The 19,182-nt window shown below is 37.9% G+C and overlaps 1 protein-coding gene across 1 annotated transcript in view; it reads right to left on the bottom strand.

Moving 5' to 3' along the window:
* PALMD (palmdelphin) overlaps positions 1-8,837 on the bottom strand; it is a 23,331-nt gene extending 14,494 nt beyond the window's left edge. Inside the window, exons 1-2 of the mRNA XM_084211897.1 lie at positions 8,524-8,837; positions 3,225-3,305 (exon numbers count right to left, since the gene is read on the bottom strand). Coding sequence (XP_084068023.1) covers positions 3,225-3,305; positions 8,524-8,568 — 126 coding nt within the window. The 5' untranslated portion in view covers positions 8,569-8,837. The remainder of the gene's footprint in view (positions 1-3,224; positions 3,306-8,523) is intronic.
* Positions 8,838-19,182: the final 10,345 nt, after the last annotated feature.

The raw sequence follows: 19,182 nt of genomic DNA, 5'->3' as shown, positions 1-19,182 counted from the left end.
CTCTTTCAACAGGCAAAAAAGGAGCACACACATGAAGTCTTCAATTAACCATGAATGTCCCAGTCATAATTTAGAGTCCTTGAGCTGTCTAATTTCCATATTAAGTGTTTGGTTTTCTCCCCCCATACAGTTTTGTTCATTGCAGGATGTGGATGCAGATTACTTTGAATTTTGACTACTGCTGCTTGAGGCAGTGTGCCCAGCACTGCTGCATTAACCCCAGTGCTGCTTGCAGGGGCTGTTGGAATCCCTGCCTGCATCCTGTGTTGAGTCACTTCAACTGTTGCTTCCTGCACTTTTCTGTTTATTGCGTACTTTCCATGAGGTTATTACTGAGGCCCAACTGGCAGAGGAATATAGATGTGGGACCTTATTGCAGTCAAAAGTAATTTTCCACTTGACATATAATGCCATAGAAAGTGTGTTTTAAACAGGTTTGCTGAGAAGTCTGGGCCCTCTGTGGTGCTTTTAATTTTTTTACTTGTGGGATGTAAGAGCAATGTTTACAGTTGCCTTTGCCTGCAGGACAGTATTCTCTCTCTCAACGCTGGATCCTAGGAAATCTTGGTAAACACAGGTTGCTCAAAACTGATGTTCTGAGCCTTTACTCTGTCTGTAGAATCACTTTGCAGCACTTCCTGGTAGTTGTTTTTTAGGCTCTAATGAAATGAAAACAGATTTTAATAGGATATTTTTACATTATCTGGTAGATGCAGGTAGCCTGGTGTTAGCAAAAGCACCAGATCTTATTGGCCACAAAATACTGTATTCTCAAGCTGGAGGGCACATAGTTATTAATTTCCTTTCTATCCAGCTGTTTAGATTTTAATGATAAGTAGGGTCTCTAGAAAAGTGAGGTTTTCATCTTGGCTGGAACAGTGTAAGTAAAGCACTTATGTCTCCAAAAATGAAGTTATAATTCCTTGTAAGATTTAGAGTGTGTTACTTGGGGGCAGCAAACAAAGTAATTGGGAAGCCAGAGCAGGGATTCCTATTTGCAAAAAGGAAGCTAGAACTTCCTTTTTTAGGCAACAAACATAAAACATACCAAAGAAAAGCTTCTATAGAAAAAAAAACCCCAAAAAACAACCACAAACCAAACCAACAACCTTTTGATAAACCTGTTGCTAAGGGTTATAAATAGGAAGGACTAAATGAAGAACAGGATAGCGCTATCCGTCTAACAAGAACATCTCTGGCAGTGAGATTTACTAACCTGCAATAGTTTCCTAGGGGACAGGTGTGAGTTGTGTTAATAGATCATGGAGCACTGGATTTCACCATGCACACAACTGGTATGTGTATAAATGGCTGGAATCAGGCTGAATCACTAGGGAAATTACCCCTTAATAAAATTTACTGCAATGTTTAAATGTTTTAGAAGTCTAAATCTGTTTTAAGGCAGTTCATGCACTTGTTCCTTTTGTTGTTTGACTCCTGAATTGGTCTGAAGCAAGAATGTTCATTAAGGGACAAAACTTTTGGGGTATAAAGCAAAAGCTGTTCATGTACTAATGTGTTTGATATCAGGTGCCTGTCTCATTCCTGAGCTGGAAAAAGTAGTCTACATTTTGTGTGCTCCAAAAAGCTAATGATATGTATGTATTTATACAGCATACGTGTGTATGTAAGTATATATTTAAAGTATATATTTAAATGTATGCTTGATTCTTCTTTTCCAAGTGGATTATTTCCTCAATAGATCCTTGCTTTGCCTTGTATATGCAATAGGACTGATTTAATTTAAAAGCTTTTCTGTAAGATCTCTGTATGATTTCTCATACAACAGGCAGAGAAATCACATCCTCTGTTCTCTTCCAAAGTAAAACCATTTCAGTAGTATTTTTCCAGGAGTGTTTTATCCTCTCTAAAAACTCTGTAAAATTTTTTCAGAAGAAGTTCAAGGTAGGTTTTTGCTTTCTTAACTTTTAAAACTCCACTGGGCCTATTAATTTTAGCTATGAACATGTACTAAGTCTGTAAGGAAACTGCCCTAGGGCTCTGTCTGCACACAGCAGTGGTGAGGATTAGCTGGTTGTCTACAACAGATCAGTTTATCCCTCTATAAAGAAGGGCAAAAGAGTCATCTGGATTTATAGACATGGAAACTTGAAATAAAACTTTCAGTACTCAATGTAGCCATGTACTGTGATGGAGGAGTCACATGTTTGCTACTCAAAGATTACAGGACTTGGGAGGGATATTTCCCTCCCTTTTAGACATGATGTTCCACAAATGGCCAAGCCTGTTCTTGAGTAACTAGCTTCCAATAAAACCTGGACATAGCTGTGTGTTGGCTTGCCTGGCCCAGTGAACTAGTTTATCGTGGCTTTTCTTTTTTTTTGGCTTGACACAAAAGAAAAGGGTGGATGAAGCTCAGGATCTGGTGTTTGGAAGAGGAGTCTTTTAAATATGCTTCTCTCACATTTGCTGGAGGAGACATGCCACACTCCTGGTGTTAGATTCAATATATCTTTCCTGAGACTGTTTATCTGCTCACATAATGAAAAGAGTATGTAAAATACCAAGTCTTGCATATTTCTAGAAGCATAGATTTTGTCTCATCTCTCTAAATGACACAGACTGCCAAACTGCTATAAACATTTTTAGAATAGTGGTGTTGGGTAAAAATCACTGCAATTTCAATTCTCTACAGACATGGATCTTTAGGTTTCTTATACCTTTGGACTTTGTAATCCTGAATTTACCAGGCCGTATTTGAGAACAATATTTGTAGCATTTATACTTTTTTTTGAATATACAAAGAAACTGCATTAGTTTACTAGAGAATAATTAAACAAGCTGAAAAAAGCCTACAGCCAAATAAATATGGTGTTTTTATTATAGGAAAAAATGCAATTAGACCTCATCATTGTGCTGCACCCTGTACCAAGTGGGGTTGCTGTTGTGGGATTAGGGAGTGAACACACCCAGTCTGAAATGTGAGGCTTAATTTTCATCTGTGAGTTTTTCCTGGTTATGATCTCATTTTATGCCATGTAAGTGATCAAGTAACATTAGCTCCCCAGTGTAATTTTTTTTCAAAGAGTGATGCTTATTAAAGTCAAATGGAGTCCTGGCAGGACTCCACAAAGCTGTGAAAATTTGACAGTAAAAGCACGACTTTAAATGCATAAAGATTTGCATTCCAAAATCCCCAACCTTTATTCATGCTGTATGGCTTGAGGCTATCTTTAGTTACATAAATCTACCACTTTATTTACCTTTAAATGTTGGTGTTTCATTTTTTCCTCTTCTACTTTTAGACGTTTCTGTGTAATTTCTTCTTGCAGTTTTCTTTTGTCCTACAAATTAAGAACAATAAAACTTTGTTTAGAGAAATTACTTGTTAATAAAATTATTATGTAAGTGTTGTTCAGTAGGGTGAAATCAATCCATGCAAATAAACCCTTATTATAAAGCTTACATGGTGCTTAGGCAGTGCATAATTCTTGGCAGCAATAACTTGATCTTACACAGGTATGTACTTTCTCCAAAGTACACTTAAATGTGTTAATGACCATAGAGGAGGGATGATGTAAAATAAAAATTATTTACTCTTGGGAAGGGTAGGGGGCAAAAGTAGGAAGAAAGTACAGTTGAGCAAAATTGTACATGCAGAGACTAAAAATGGGTCCTGGCCAAAATTCCTAAGGCAGCCCACGCATCATTTAGGAGAGGAAAGAGTCTGCATGGTCTGTACTGAGCAGCTGTGATACATCACTAGATGAAATGGGCTGTCAGTGAATCCAGCACTGAGTTTATGTATCCTGTGCCTAATAGCTGAAATAAACAGGAATAAACAAAGACTTAGAAATTTGTTTTGTTAGTCAAATGATGGTAAAGATGAGAAAAGAAGAATGTAATATACTTCATATATGTTGTTTTCTCAATTTAATATACTTCATATATGTTGTTTTCTCAATTTAAAAATAAATTTTTGCTTGTGCTCAGGCTGTTTTTGTGGCTGCTGATCTTTAGAAGGATAAACCTCATGTAGTGCTGGTCTATCCTAGTGCCACCTTAATCCTTTTTATTACAGATTAGAGAAAAAAGGAAATGGGTGAACAATGTCTGAACATTGGCAATGCCTGAGCCTCTCCTGTTTTTGGATAGCACTGTCACATGGAGTAACCTTGTGGCTCTTCTGTGTGAGGCCGAACACTGATTTAGTACCTTGTGTCCTCAGCAGCCTGGGGGAAAGAAATCATTGCCAAAGGAAAGTAACTTTAATAAGGTGTATTAATAGGCTATTGTCTTGGTCAGCCTTAATGCAATAAAATTCTGTTGCTGGGCATGGCACCTTGCCATGTGCCAATCAAGAAACATTTGCACTTGTTTCTTGATGCATTTTGGGGAAGTAAATGGAATCTTCTGTTGTCCTGTGCAGAAATGTTTGATGACTGGAGGCTGATCCTTCTTTCCTTTCAATTAGAACAGCCTGGCTCTGTTAAAGTGGTAGCTTTTTAATAAAGGGTCTGTTTTCAGACAAGTATGGTTTAAAAGGGGTGAGCTTTGTCACAAACAGAGGAAGAGCCTTGCCCTTTCAGCCCACCTGTGCAACCAGCTGGGTGTAAGGACTGGAGAGAGTCAGTAAGGAAGTGCTGGATATAAGGCTGGGAGTTGTTCTCCACTGTTTCCCTGGGATCTGGGATTTGGAAACAGGAAGAGCCATGGTGTGCTTGGGTGAATCACTTCACTGTTACTGGAAATGAGAAATTAGCAGTGGGGCCACAGGCTCTAAGGATGCTTTTCTGAAGGATAGGATAGGAAGTAGAAGAAGCTACCAAGCTTTATGGGGACCAAGGGCAGGGTACAGGCTGGCCAGGCACTACTGATACTGTGCTGGGATTTCGCAGGTGAACATCAACACTGATCTCTCACAGTCTGCGAAATACAGCAGCTATTTATAAACCCATTACAATTTTTCCTTGATGGTGTTAGTCTGCCTTTTTAATACTCCAAACAGAACAGGTGGGGCTCTTTCCTCAAAATACATGCTATTTTTATCTCTATGGTGGTTTTGTGTTTTGCCAATGCTCTTCAATGCAATTAACAAAGTTACAGATTTAGGATCACTACAATATCTAATTTTTCTGCAATCACCCTTGTGTGAGCCTTTATCGAAAAGCTGCTATGCTGGATTTTTCTTAGTTAGCCTGATTTTAAAGACTGAGTATCTTGTCTCTGATCTTCACACTTTTCCTTACTTAGGAATTATTCTTGATCTCATGGTATAAATGGCCTTTAAATAACCCATCATTAGATGAGCAGTGTGACAAGAGCTTGTGTTTACAGATTACAATTCTTAAGGAAAATTCTTTTTGTCTTTTCTAAAGTGCTGGATAAGATTTTTAGCCAGAGAATGAACTTTTACTTGCTTTATACTATTAAAAACTATTTTAAGGCAATTTGAGTATTCTTTTTGTACCAGTGGTGATGTAATAAGAGTTTGGGCAGTTTGAAATGAGTATTTGTGCATAAACCACTGTGCAGAAAGAAACCTGAGTATAAAGGCATAAATTAATTTATTTTAAACTAACTGTTAAAAAGGAACCTATTCAGTAAAGAGACTTTTGCCTGGTTTTTTTTTCCAGAGGTTCGTATTTCTTTTATGTCCAATGTTTTTTTTCCTAAAAGATTTCTTCTTGTATCCTCCATACTAGCACGCTTTAATTTCACTGGTAGGTATTAAAAAACTGTTATACAGATTAAATCAGTTATCCCAATTAAATCAGCTGAAATAGATTGTCTTTTATATGTCTAGTCTATATACCTGTCTAATTCCAGAAGCTAAGAAGTATGAGGAATCTTTTTGAACCTTATGTGCCAAAATAACTTGGAAAACCTTTTAGAACGCTTTCTACCATGCATTCTGCTATGCTTTGTCTGCACATCATGTCTTGCTTTATGAAGCTTTGACTGTACATCTAATGGAATAAATGTTCATTCCTGGATAGCTAAGGGAGCCGCGATTCTATTAAACCTCATGCTCTGCCCCTGCAGATGATCGTGTTGCTGGCAGAAGTCCTTGAGGTCCAGAAGTTCTCTCTTACTATGCTCTTGTTAATGTGAGCAGGATTTGCTTTTTGAGACAGAGCATCTTCAGCCATTCCTTTCTGTTGTGCATCAATGCAAGGTAAGACTTGGTGTTAATTTTCACTCCTCCTGAAGCATGTGGGACTCTTTCCTGACTTATGTGCATAGAAATGAATTGTGTTCTAGACTGGATCTGTCTGAAAGAAAGATAATGGCATCCACAGAGCAGTGTCTTGTGAAATATCTTGTCTGCCGAGTCAATTAGTTTGTGTCATTGTTCTACAGTGGTGCCAAAGATGGTGGTCTTGGTCCCCTGGCAAATGCCACATACTATCAAATTCCAGGGAGCAGCTAGTGTTTTAACTAATGTGTTTTTATTTTCTTGTAATTTTCCAGACATTAAAACCCATTAAGCATCAAAGGTGTTAAAGCTTTCATATCTTAAGGTATGAAAGTCTTTCTAACAAAATGAAGGCAGTTTTTTTTTGCTTTTATATTCTAGATACACCAGCAGCAGGTGGTAGCTACATAACAAAGGAAAAAGTTTCCTTTTCAGAGCCGTGGGAGCATCAAAACATTTAATAACAACAACATCATGAACAAAAACAGTCATGGTTTTGTTTGCTATAGGGAGAAAAGATTTGCAAAAGGCTTTGAAAACTCCTACTGGTTGTGTTGCTGTCAAGGAGACAGGTATTTAACAATAGAAACCAGTAAGTTTCAGTGCAGGTGAAGTTGTTGACTGCTGGAGTGCCCCTTGCTATCCTGTGAGATTCTGTACAGCAAACATCTGGAAGGTAGCACTTGAAATTCCCAGGTACTTTACTTGAGCCAAACCCCCCCACCACCCCAGAGCCACGGAGGAGCTTGCTATTGTAACTGCAGAGTGTTGTTTCCCTAGACAACTCTTTCTGCAGGTTGTTACGGCTGATAACTTCACTTTATTCAGGCTACTTTGTTTCTACAGTCAGAACACTCCACATGTTTCAACTGAATGCTCTGGATGGATGAAAGCAGAGAGCACATCGCTCCTTTACACATCACGTGTAATAAATGAAGTCATAGGCGGAACCCAAAAATTATTTCCTATTTCTTCTAATGCAAGACACTGGAGGCTGCCCCAGTTTCTTTAAAGAAAACTGCTTCAGTATTCATTTGGAAGCAAAGCTGCAGCTGGAGGATGCCAGCCTCAGTATGTTCATAGGAGTCCTCATCAGCCAAGAGTGCTGCCCTATTCCTGCCCCTGGATCCCAGGGAGCATAAAACATTGTGAGGCCTGGACTCCTCTGGAGTGCCAAAGCTGTTGTTATCTTTTGAGCCCATACACTAGAGACAAAGTCCAGCTTATGACCCTGGTTCAGGCAACTTTGCAGTTAAACAAACAAATGTGCTCTAAAGCCTCTAAAACATTTCAAATTACCTTATTGTGGGCTTGTGTTAGGTCTCAAGTAAATACAGTAAATGGTCCTGTTGGCTGTTATCAAATGCCATAATTAAAACTGACCTGAATTAAAACCCAACCTGTTAGATTCCCATAGATTTCCAGTTATGCCTTCTCACATTTATTTTGATTCCAATAAGGTATTCTTTAATTCTGCCCACCATTTATTCTGCTGGTTGTGTTTCACAACTAATCTGTCACGTTAGGAGTGTGACAAATACCTTTGTTTCCATTATTTATTATTAACTAAGAGAGTGAATGATCCTTCCAGAGGTTTCCTTTCATCTCAGAGGGCCAAATGTTGTTTCAGTTTAAGTCTTTTGTAACTGAATAAGTTCAGTTGGAGATCAAATCAGAGGAGGATTTGGCTTCAGCCAATTTTTATAAATCAGGTTGTATTACTTTAAAAATAGTTTAGTTGTTCCTTTTACACACTAGAAATCATCATTCAGATTTCCTTTTAGAAGAGAAACTGAAAATGTTTTCTGATGTCTCCAGCATAGACTTCACTGACTCTATCCTCTGAAAACTGACAGGAGGAATTTTTTTTGCTTAATTCAAGCTTGTCCTTTTTTACTTTTCAGACAGCAATACTTATGACAGATCATTAATAATTCAGAACTTGTATTTAATTCCACAGTACAAATGAAAAATCTCTAATCTCACATTGTGAAATGTAAAAATTGATTTGTTCTGGAATTCTCTAGCTGCCTTCTGACCTTCAGGCAAACATTCTGTAATGTGTGTTTTAGACTGTCCAGTAGTGACTTGCACACATACTTTCACTGCTTTGAATTTAATTTTAAGGTGCAATACAACCAATACAACCCATAATGAAGTCAGTACAGTCAACTTAGCTGTCTTAAAGCAATATCTTATAAACTAAAATTGTTAAGTAACAATTTCAAGCAGACAAAATCTTTTCCCCTTCTGTCCTGAGCTAAATCATTATTCAGCAAACACACAGCCTCTCATTGCACAGAATATTACTTCTAAGCCTTTTTTTTTTTTTTTAATAGTGAATTATAACCATGGGCACTTACTGTTATGGCCTGGAATCTTTCTTTCAGCAATTCGGCTTCCTCCATTCTATAAATCAAAAACAGACAAGTAGTGAAGGCAAACAGATGAGACCATAAGCAAAAAACCTCCTGGTGGGGCTACAAAAAAAAAAAAAAAAAAAAAGCTGAGGTGATTTGATCCAATTCCAGAGCAGAAAGAGGCAGAATTTTTTGACTTGTCAGAAGAGTCCCTGAACAGATGAGCAGATCAGTCCAGACAGACACATGTAATGAGGGTGTGGAGAAGAGGCAGACAGGGAGAGTGCTGGCATGAGTTGACTGACAAGTTGGAACAGTGGAGCACAAGCTCTTTTCCTTCAGGAGCTGCCAACTCTTTGTTTTAATGTGCTCGGTTAGCGTGCCACTGCTTCTTTAACTGTTAAATGCCCAAAACAGACTCTTACAGGACCACAGTTGAAGTAAACTTTTATTATGTTCCTATTTATCTCTCCTTTCTTTTTCTATGCTACTGGTGATAAATAGATATTTATCACTTATTAAATTTATATTTATCACTTATTAAATTCATTTAAACTAAGAAAGTTTATTATTTAAATTATTTATCTTATTTCACCAGTATGTTTTAACCTGTTGTAATATTAGCATTCTAGATGGCATGGAGTTCTTTTGGGATGGCTGTTTCAATTTAGTTTTGTAGATGAAATTTTTAGAAAAGCTGTATTCATAGCTGGAAGAGTTTTAGAACTGCTAACCTGAAGTAAGATAAACTTTAAGCAGTCAGGTCTTTCATTAAATGCAAGTGTTAATCTGTGCAATTACTGGTCAGCTATCTGGGACTCAGGGGAAGCTTTGTCTAAGTAAGGATTTCAGGATCATCACTGCAGTGTTACCGAGATGAATCTAAAATGCTGGTGGGCTCTCAGGCTGGATTTTTTTTCAGTTGACTTGCTGTAGATTTCTGCTGAAAACAGCATTCTGTGCCTTAAGGGATGGTACACATTTTGACCTTTCCATTTACCTGAGTGAGAGTCAACCACCCAAAATCAATCTAGGAAACTTGCAGAACAAGTGGAACTGCCTTAGTAAAATCCAGTTGTGGAAAGAATTCTAAGCAAATCAAACAGCATAAAGGTGTAATGTGAATCTGGAATCCCTTTGTTACCTTCAGTATCACATAACTTAAGTCTTTGTAAGGACACCAGCAGAAGACTCAGTCAGCATGTTTGGGTTTTTCCTGCTAATTCACTGACATGACTCAACTCAGCAGGATTGGTGACAGGGTTTATTTTACATGTTGGTACAGTGACCTGAAGCTTAGTGGCAAATCAAGCTCGTTATTAGCAAACTCTAAGATGCTACAGAATTGAACACTTGATGCTGAAATTGCAGCCTTATAATTTGATAGAAACCAATATTTAATTTCAATTTCCTCCTTTCTAGTATGTCATCCCTCCTCTGTATACATGAGCAGATTTCCCCCCTCTGCACTGGGGATTAAGGATTCATTAATGTTTTTTTTATACTCTGATCCACCCTGAGGTTTTGTTCAAACTTGCAACGACCCCATTTTTAATCTCCAGTGAAGAGTTAATTTCTATTTTAAAAATATTAATATATGTTTTGTTTGTTCAGCATCTGAAATTTTTAAAATTACAATATTAAAGTAAATGCAAAGTTCAAAGGCAAGTATATTGAGGTGTATCAAGAGACAGATTACATGGGAGTTTAAATAAGTTTGGCTTATGGATAAGAGAATAAATTCAACCACACTGTGAAAATAAATATATTGTTGCTGTAGAAGCTAATAGAGAGACAGTCTTTCTGTTTAAGCTTTCATAAGTTAGCATAGCCTGCCTCACCAAACAGTGAAAAAACCGAAACCAACTTATTTTGCCTTGGTCCTCTGTGAAGTTCAACTTAAATTTTAAGTGTGTAGGTGGACTTCAGAATGGTTAAAAAATATTTAAAGCAGCAATGGATTACATCAGAAGTAAGGACGTCTGTTTTGGGCCAGAATCTGTACTATGAAATAAATGGGATCTACACTCAATGAGTGGAGGAAATAAATCTGTATTTCAAGATCAAATCAAAAACAGTGGTCTTGCATTGCTTAGAATTTTTATGATCTAAAATATTCTCCTAAATTTATCCTTGAAAATTATTTAAGTGTTTTAAAAAAACCTGCTTGTGGATGTTATATAGTTACAGACTGGAAAAGTATTTTACATATCTTTCCCTAAACCAAACCAGTAAGTTGAGGTAACCTGAAGAAGGTTTCTAGAATGTTGCTTCTGTTTTTAGGTGACCATTGTTAAGAAAGTATGGAAAGCCCACTTTAAATATTTTAAATTGAATCATATCTCTCCTCTTGGTGGGCAGGATTTGTTGTTCAGTCAATAGGTTGTTTTCCAGTTATCTTAATCCTATTCTAAATGGGATTTATGTGCAAGAGAAGAAATGGACCAGCTGTCATTTTGTCTGCCTGGTAAGCCTGCCTTACCAGTAGGAGTATCCATGGAGTAAAGGTTAAAGCAGTGAATCTGAACAGCTGTGTTTTCAGCCCACAGAATTCTTGGAACAAGGTTTCTCAGAACCTGCCTGCCAGGAACATATTCAGAGGAAACTACCTATTCTGCAACTTTAAGAAAAAGTTTATTTTTCTTTTGGTAGAAAAGATTCCTTGAGTGATGCAGAAAATGTTTGTGTATCATATAATGAGTCATACAGGTTGGATTTTTTTGGCTTCACTTATTTCTTTTTTCATTTCCCTTTTGCACTGTGTACCTCATTTAGGAATAATAATGCAAATTTACAGCACAAGGTGAAAGAGTTCCATGATAAAGTCTTACAGAAAAGTGGGTGCTAATTTAGAAGAATGCAATATCATGAAACAAAATCTAGAAGGAGCATAGAAGCACTTTCACAGCCGAAATGAAAGTTCTATTGTTCATTTCTGCAGCAATGTCTGAGTCCTGGAATGGTCTTCAGAACTCTGCTGCCTTCCCTGTACTGGCTTTTCCCCTCTACATACAATATCAGCCTCAGTTCTACACTTGCTCATCTACTGGGATTTCTTTTGAAACACATAACTAGCCTAAGGTACAGTGAGATATGGATTATTGTGGTAGCAAACAATTGCCTCTGAGAAGAAACATTGCATTAAAGGTAAGGTGAAAGAAGCTTTCACTATTGTAAAAAGTGAGTGGAAGTTGATTAGTTGATTAGTGAAGTGAATGGAATTGATTAGATTGTTATCAGCTGAAAACAGCCTCCACTTTCTGGAAAGAGTGGTTACTGAGATCATTAATTCACATTTTCTTCATCTTAACTAGTTTGATAATTTTGCTTTGTGATGAGCTGCCTTTGGTAAATGCGTTTGAAACACGAAAACCGTGTTTTGGACTTAGTACCAAGTACCAAAAGGAATTCTATATTCTTACAGTGAGCAAATGAACTGCCCCTATGCATTTGTCTACATGTAGCCTTGACTGTGACAGCAGGAATAGGGAGGAGATAAATTTCATTGAAGGTCTCTCAATAGAAATGTTTACTGCAGCCATCCTGTCAATTGGCCCAGAAGTCTGTTATCAGGGCTACCTCAACTGATTGAGAGACCATCCCTTCTCCAGCTAGAACCATAGTTTTGCATTTTACAGGTGGAAAAAAACCCAACAAGAAATAGAAATTAGAAAATCTAAATAAGGCTCACATCCCTCCATCAAGTTATACATTTGAAATTATTAAAAAATGTATAAATTTTATGATCTTAGCAAAAGTTTATAACAAAACATCTGCCAGCTCTCAGGAGGGATTAAATTTTGCTTTGAAGGCAAATTTTGGAGAAGTAATGCTCTAGGCAGGTCTTTTAACATAATGAATTTCTTGGGTCCTCTCACTGAAACAAAACAATATCCAAATATCTCAGATTTATACAGTTATATGAAGCTAAATTCTACCTCATTTACTTGTTTAAGTAGATACACACCCTAAATCTCTGGGAGGAAAAGCCTTGGAGTATTATGTTTCAGTTGGTACAACTCCCTTCCTGTTGCTATTCATAACTATAAATATATTACTTCTTTAAACTCAAACTAAAAACCCAGCTATTTGTCATTATCATCAGGTTTCTTTAACACATTGATTTTTTATTTTATGGTACATTTGCTGCTCAGGCATCTTTCAATGCTCTGGAGAGGTTTTACAATGCAGCACAGGCTTAGGCGTTCCTTCTGTGATAGGGGTCTATTTTATGTTGGTAAGACACAGTTAAACCCAGCTAAAAGTGCTATTGTGCTAAATATGGACCATCCTGCCCCTACTTTCTAAAATTACACAGTGAACTTTATTGAAGTATACTGATTATTTTTTAATCAGTTAACAATGTTTTGTGTGGTGTTTTTCATATTCCCAGACTTGTCTGTTCTTAGTCTTGGGTATTTTATGAACCTCTGGATGTGGGAGGCTTTCCAAAGCACCTTTAACACTCTGTTGTGTCTCATCTAAAAATCCCCCTTCAGTGAATAGTTTAAGTGTAATTACTGTGGTGATATCAAACATGAGACTCTTAATAGAATGTGTTCAGGTGCCCAGGTAAGTGATAGGACTGTGTTTGTTTTGTGGTGGTTTGGGGAGTTTTTTCAGGGTTTTTTTGTTTGTTTTGTTTTTTAAATGTAAACTGAAACAAACCCACAGAATCTGAAATACTCAGGATGGGTGCCTTACACGTGTTGTGGAACGCATTGCTCACAACCTAGCATTTTCCAACTGCTGCAGATATGCACTTCTAAGAATAGGGCAGAGTTTTAAATCCTACCCAGCCAACTGCATGGGGAATTTTTAGCAGGGCCCTAAGAATCATCTTTAGTTATTGCATAGTTTGGTTATGTTTTATTAAGTGGAAACAAGCCAACCCGTAGCCAGGGCCAAATCCTGCAAAAAAGTAACAGAACAGGCTCTGTGCTGTCCATAATAAGGAAACTATATCTCATATGCTTCTGTTTCTTATTTTATGAGGAGACCACAATGAGGACAGTTGTGATGTTTGGATCTAAGAGACTTCAGTAAGATGGCAGAGCAAAATTAGGGTCTTGCAGACAAATTTTTGTGAACACTTAGTGCCAGGTGTACCTGTGTTACAGTACCGAGTGCTGCTGATGAAAGCCTTAAAAGTACAGACAATTTGCTCTAGAAGATGAGCTGAAGTAGGAATTCCTTCTGAGAAAAGCTCTTTCTGCATCTGGAGTTGGGGAGGGTGTGGTGTAGAAGAGGCAGGGACAAGACTTCAGCAGGGAGGTGGTGAAGCCATTGAGCAGCCCGTGGGTAACGCCAGCTGGCTCCCTTCTCCTGAGGCATGGGCTGAGCTCTCACGCTGCTCCTTTGAGAGCTGCTCCTTTGAGAAGCTGCCCGACGAGTCTGTGCCTGTAGCACTGGAGCTCAGATGTTCTGCAAGATGGGATGAACCTTATCTGATATCTCCCAGCAGAGCAAAGAGTAGTTGCTGCTTTCTCCTCCCACACTTCCAGTCACATTTTCCTGTCACTTCCCTTCATTTGATTAATCTGTGAAGCAATTATATTTGCTAATCTGTCAGGAAAGTAATTAAAAAGAAAACTTGAAAACAAACCTCAATCCCCAAATCCATGAGTATCCCCTATGTTCAGTGAGCTGAATAGGCTCAATAGGAGATGACAGGAACAGCAGTATTAGGGAGTAAGAAGAACTCTAATTCTGATCAGGAGACAAGCAGCAAGAGAAGTTGTAGGAAATGTGATTTTTGCCAGTAGAGAGATGAATTCAGCCACCTTGCAGGCCTCAGGCTTACCTCACTGAGTGGTCCAGTGGTTGACATGTATGATAAGCATGTATGCTTAGCTATTTATCTGAAGCTTGAAACTGCTGTGGAAACACGATGACTTCAGACTCTGGCAATCCTTCCTGTGCTTCCAGATATTAAGTATCCTCCGCTGTGGGTGGGCAAAAAATATCCCACATACAATTTGTTTTGCGTAAGCCTTTCCAAGTATTAATGGAAAAAAAAAACATGATAAGATTATGCAAAACTTTATTGTTAGCAGAGGTGATAAGATTGTTTATGTCAGACGATGAGTGCTGCAAATACAGGGCTAGTTTCTTCAGCGAAGGCATGTTGTTTTTTGCTGAGGAGTTTGTTATTTGGAGGCAGCGACTGAGGAAAAACTCTCAGCTTGTCAGTCACTCAGACTGTTAATGTCAGCTGTCCCCCTCTCGTTCCCAGTGCCAGGGAGGTCACCTCAATAACACGGGGCCCTGGCAGCTGCCGCCGGCTGTGCCGAGTGCCAGGCGGGGCAGCGCGAGCAGCTGAACCTGAGGAGTCATCCGGATGCCTGTGACAGTATGTCACCAACTCTTATTTTTCAACAGATTCAAATATTTCACTGCTGCTTCACACAGCACTGTACATTTACTTAACCCTTTACCTTAGAGTAGTGATTATTAACTAGGATCAAAAAATGTGGTATAATACAGTTTCCTTATTTTTTTTGTGGAAGTTTTGTTTTGATTGTCAGGATTTCAGACCTGTTTCATAGCTACATTTTCTAATGAGAAAGATATTATTGTCCTTATTTTCACCTGAATCTGAAGTGGATGCTCTTAGTGATATTCTGCTCTTTGCTTGGTATTTGGTCCTGGTGAAATTTTGTAAGAAGTTTGAACTGATATTCTGGCTCTGTGGAGCTGAAGGAAGACATCCTGCTTCTGTCTCTATTTACCATATTCCCACAGGTAACGTGGCTGTCTGCTCATAGAATCTGCTCACTAAGCTGGCTGAGATCTAACCAAGCTAAAAGGTGGTTATTGCTATGCTGATGAGTCAGATCATTGCCCAGGGAAGCCTGATGAGTGCCAAAATGTGGTAAAGAGAGAGGATAGAAGGTGAAACTGGCAACTGGTAAATGCAAAGGAGGAAGAAAGAGCAGTGGAAGAGGAGGGACAAGTGGGAAGAAAGGGAAAGTGCTAAACTGTTAGATAAAATAAGATGTTAAATGTAAATTTGCCTTTACAGACTATGTAACGTCATGTGTGGAAGCTTTCTTTTTTTTCCTTTCCTTCCCCCGTGGAGTCTGAATAGGCCTTTGAAGCACTTTCATCAGATCAAAGGTCTTATTACCATTCATGAATCCAAATCATAATCTGGTTGTTGAAAGAATATTTTGGGGACTATAAAAGTTCTTTTCTAGTCATATCTTCTTAAGATGTGAATGGGCTCTTTCCCAGTGACTTAAGGAGAGACAAGCTAGTCTGCATGTGATGGCACTGCTTCATTAGATATAATTTCTGAAGAGTGTCTGCAAATTTCTCTACAGCCTGGCAAGTAGGACCTGTAGTTGGTTTGGAGATCTATTATGGGCTTTACAGATTACTCACTGTCCAAATGCACTTGGAGACTGATGGCCTACAAAGGCTGGAGTTGAATACTATTTTAATAACTATTTCAAAAAAATCTTTGAAAATTTGGAAATGCCATTGTGTATAGCCTGTAGGTGAAATGACTATTTGAAAAGGGTTTGATGCATTGTGTTAATCTGGAAAAGGGGCTTGTCAGGTAATTTCTCATTTCATTGACTACTAGAATAGCCTGCTGCCAAATGGATCTAGCTCTATTGTCAGACATACAGCTGATGCACTAACAAGACATTAAGAAATCTGTTCTTGGGGTTTGAATTAGAAATTTAATCCCCATTTCAGAGCTGTGTGAGTGTCTCGTACTGGCCCTAATGGGGTTTTTCAAGCTGATCTCACACTGCAGCTGTGTGCTGCCATATGCAAATTAGCACTTAGAATTGGCAATGTTGGTAGTGGAATGGGTCTCTTTGGTGGCTCCCACTAGGGGCTTCAAAGTAGCTCTTCCTCCAAATCCTTATTCCTTTGACTGCAACCTATTTTCTTAATTGCCTTACTATTATGATATCTTCAGCAGAACTTACTGCAATACCTCAGGTCCTGGCTGGTCCTTCAATACCTCTGGCTTGTACTTTCTCCAAACTGATAGTGCCTGCTTTCCGAATAAACCTTGTGAGAGCCTCAACCCCTTCTACCTCCTCCTGCTTCAGCTAGACATTATCCTAATCCTCAGTCTTTCTCCTATCCTATATTAATCCCATAAACCCTGAGCAAATCTTCCTACCTCTGTCAGTATTTGATGGAGAAGGTCCAGGGGACAGCTCCCAGTGTGCACTATATGTGTTGATAGACTGAAAAAATTTGACCAGAGCCTGAATCTCCCCATTTAATTGTCCCTAACAAGCAGTTATGAAATCCACAGAGCAGTTCTAAGTGCTCCTAAGATGTTCTGAAAATGTTTTCTACCTACTGGTCCTTTTGGTTTTGTTGTGTATAATGCTTGTAGTATAGAACTGTCTTTGAGTTGGTGAAATTTAAATGCCAGTTGTGAAAACAACATGAATAATGCAGGAAGTGGTGTATAGGTCAGACTTTGAAGGATTATGAGCATGACTTGAGCAAGTGGGATTCTGTCCTGGTTACATAGAGATTTCAATCAGAAAAACATCCTGACTGTTGATTCTTCTTGTTTCTCTTGCGGAAAATTACTTTAAATTCTCCAACTTTTTATTGAATGTACTTTTTCACTTGTGATTTTCAAATTCTTGGAGATAAAAGCTACCTGTAGTAGAGCTTGTCAAAAACATTTTATATAAAAGGCTAGAAGCTAACACAAAGCCTCCTGTGCTAAAACAACATCTTGGAATTCTTTTTCTGTTCCATTCCCCCTCCTTTTTAATGCTATTTGCGTCCTGCCAATGAATCCTAAAAAAGTTAGATCCTACAATCTATTTTCCTACATTATAATTTTAGTTATATTTTCTAAATCTAGTTTTGACTTTAATTTCCTTATTTTTCCTGGACATTTGATTTGTTAGCCAACAAAGTTTTGCCTGATTTGCAGGAACACTCCTAGCTACTGAGAACAATATCTAATCTCTCTTATTTTCTGTTTATTATCTAGAGACTCTCAGTTTCAGAAACAAAGGTGGGATAGGGATTAATTTAATGCTTTGGTTTGTACAACTTTGATTATATAATTATTTTGTCTCTTAATCATTCAAAATAATTGGATCCTCCTGGGCAATAAAAAGGTTTATAATAATTTATGGATAAGGTGCTCTCTCTTTCCATGTGTATGTGGGATGATTAATAAAGTTTCAGATCTGTCAGGCATTCTGGAATGATAGGCTAAATTAGTGGTATGCCTGGGTCAGTTTCAGCACTTCAGAACTTTACAGAGAGTCTCTGATGGTTTCTGCCTCCAATCTGTTTAATGACAAGGGTTAGATTTGCTAAAAAAGGCTTTTGGGCTTTTTTGTTTCAAACCCAGGTTCACAAGGCTCATATCAATAATAAAGCCTTTTGTAGGACTAGCTGAAGATTTGTATTTACCTTTGCACTTCTGCCATCATGAAGGCTCTTCCTTAGCAGTGTTTCATATTTTTTCACTGACAATAATATCTGAACATGGCAAATGGACCTTTTCTGTGGCCCTCTGCAATACAGAAATAACAAACTGCTCTATGTGTGTTTTGTAGCTGTAAGAAAGTGAATCTTATTTCCTTTTGTTAAGGCTCACACATGTAAGAATGTTATCAAAAGCAGGACTGTGTGTTTAGGAAGGATGAAATTCCTCAGATTAAGGCATGCCCTGACACCTCAAGATTCTGAGGAGAGTTTGGGAGTCATACTGAATCATTAGATGAATATTAACTCCAATAGCAAACCTGTAGCTAGAATGGCTAACGTTCGAAAGATTTTGAGAGTTCCTCTGAGTTAGGAATGAGTGCAACAGTTGTGGGGAGTAGATTGTCCAATTTTGCTGGAAATATTTCAAGAGGGATGCTGAGATCTGACTGGAATGTTATGAGAAGAATAATAAAAGAATTTAATAGAAAGTATGTTCTACAAAAGGAGTGTAACTCATTAAATAGGAAGTTAATTGGCTCTTCAGAAAAACACGGTTTCTTTCTGATGGAAATTTGATAGTAAAAGGCAGAATGATTACAAAATTCAGTAACTGGATGTTGAAAGGTGAAATTACTGCATGGGAGAAGAGAGTTTTAAGAGGGACAGTAATTCCAGGGCAGTGGTAAAAGCAAAGTGATGAAACCTATAACAAAACCTAAGAACATTCTTAGCATACTCAGGAAAGTGACTAGTTAGATGATACAAAAATAGCTTAATCAAGAGCAACTTAAAAAGATTTCTTATTGATCTTTTTCAATTTCCTTCTGATTTTCACATTTCCTGAAGAAATGCTTAAAAATTTTAACAGTTCAGAATTTGCTATTTGTCCTGGGTAGATGGTTATTTTGGCTGTCAGTATTATAATATCATCTACAGTCCTACTGTGCCAGTTGCAGAATGTATTTAGAGGACATGTGGCAGTTGCTGCTGGATCCACTTGCTTGCAGCCTTCCTTTTGGAACTTTGTACATTTTAATCAGTAACTTTTATAACCCAGAACCAGTGATTTTCAAACAGGAACTGAATTTGCCATTCTTTTTGTTGTCATGAATCAAGAAATGAGGGTATAAAGATGCTGTCTTTTCATGAGCCAAGGAGAATTATGAATGTATCTATGTAAGGAAAATCAGCCCTGTTTCTCTGTGTATTTCCTGCTTCCCATCTGCC

The sequence above is a fragment of the Fringilla coelebs genome (assembly GCF_963513975.1).
Source record: "Fringilla coelebs genome assembly, chromosome: 9".
NCBI lineage: Eukaryota > Metazoa > Chordata > Aves > Passeriformes > Fringillidae > Fringilla > Fringilla coelebs.
This window is presented reverse-complemented; position numbering and strand designations above follow the sequence as displayed.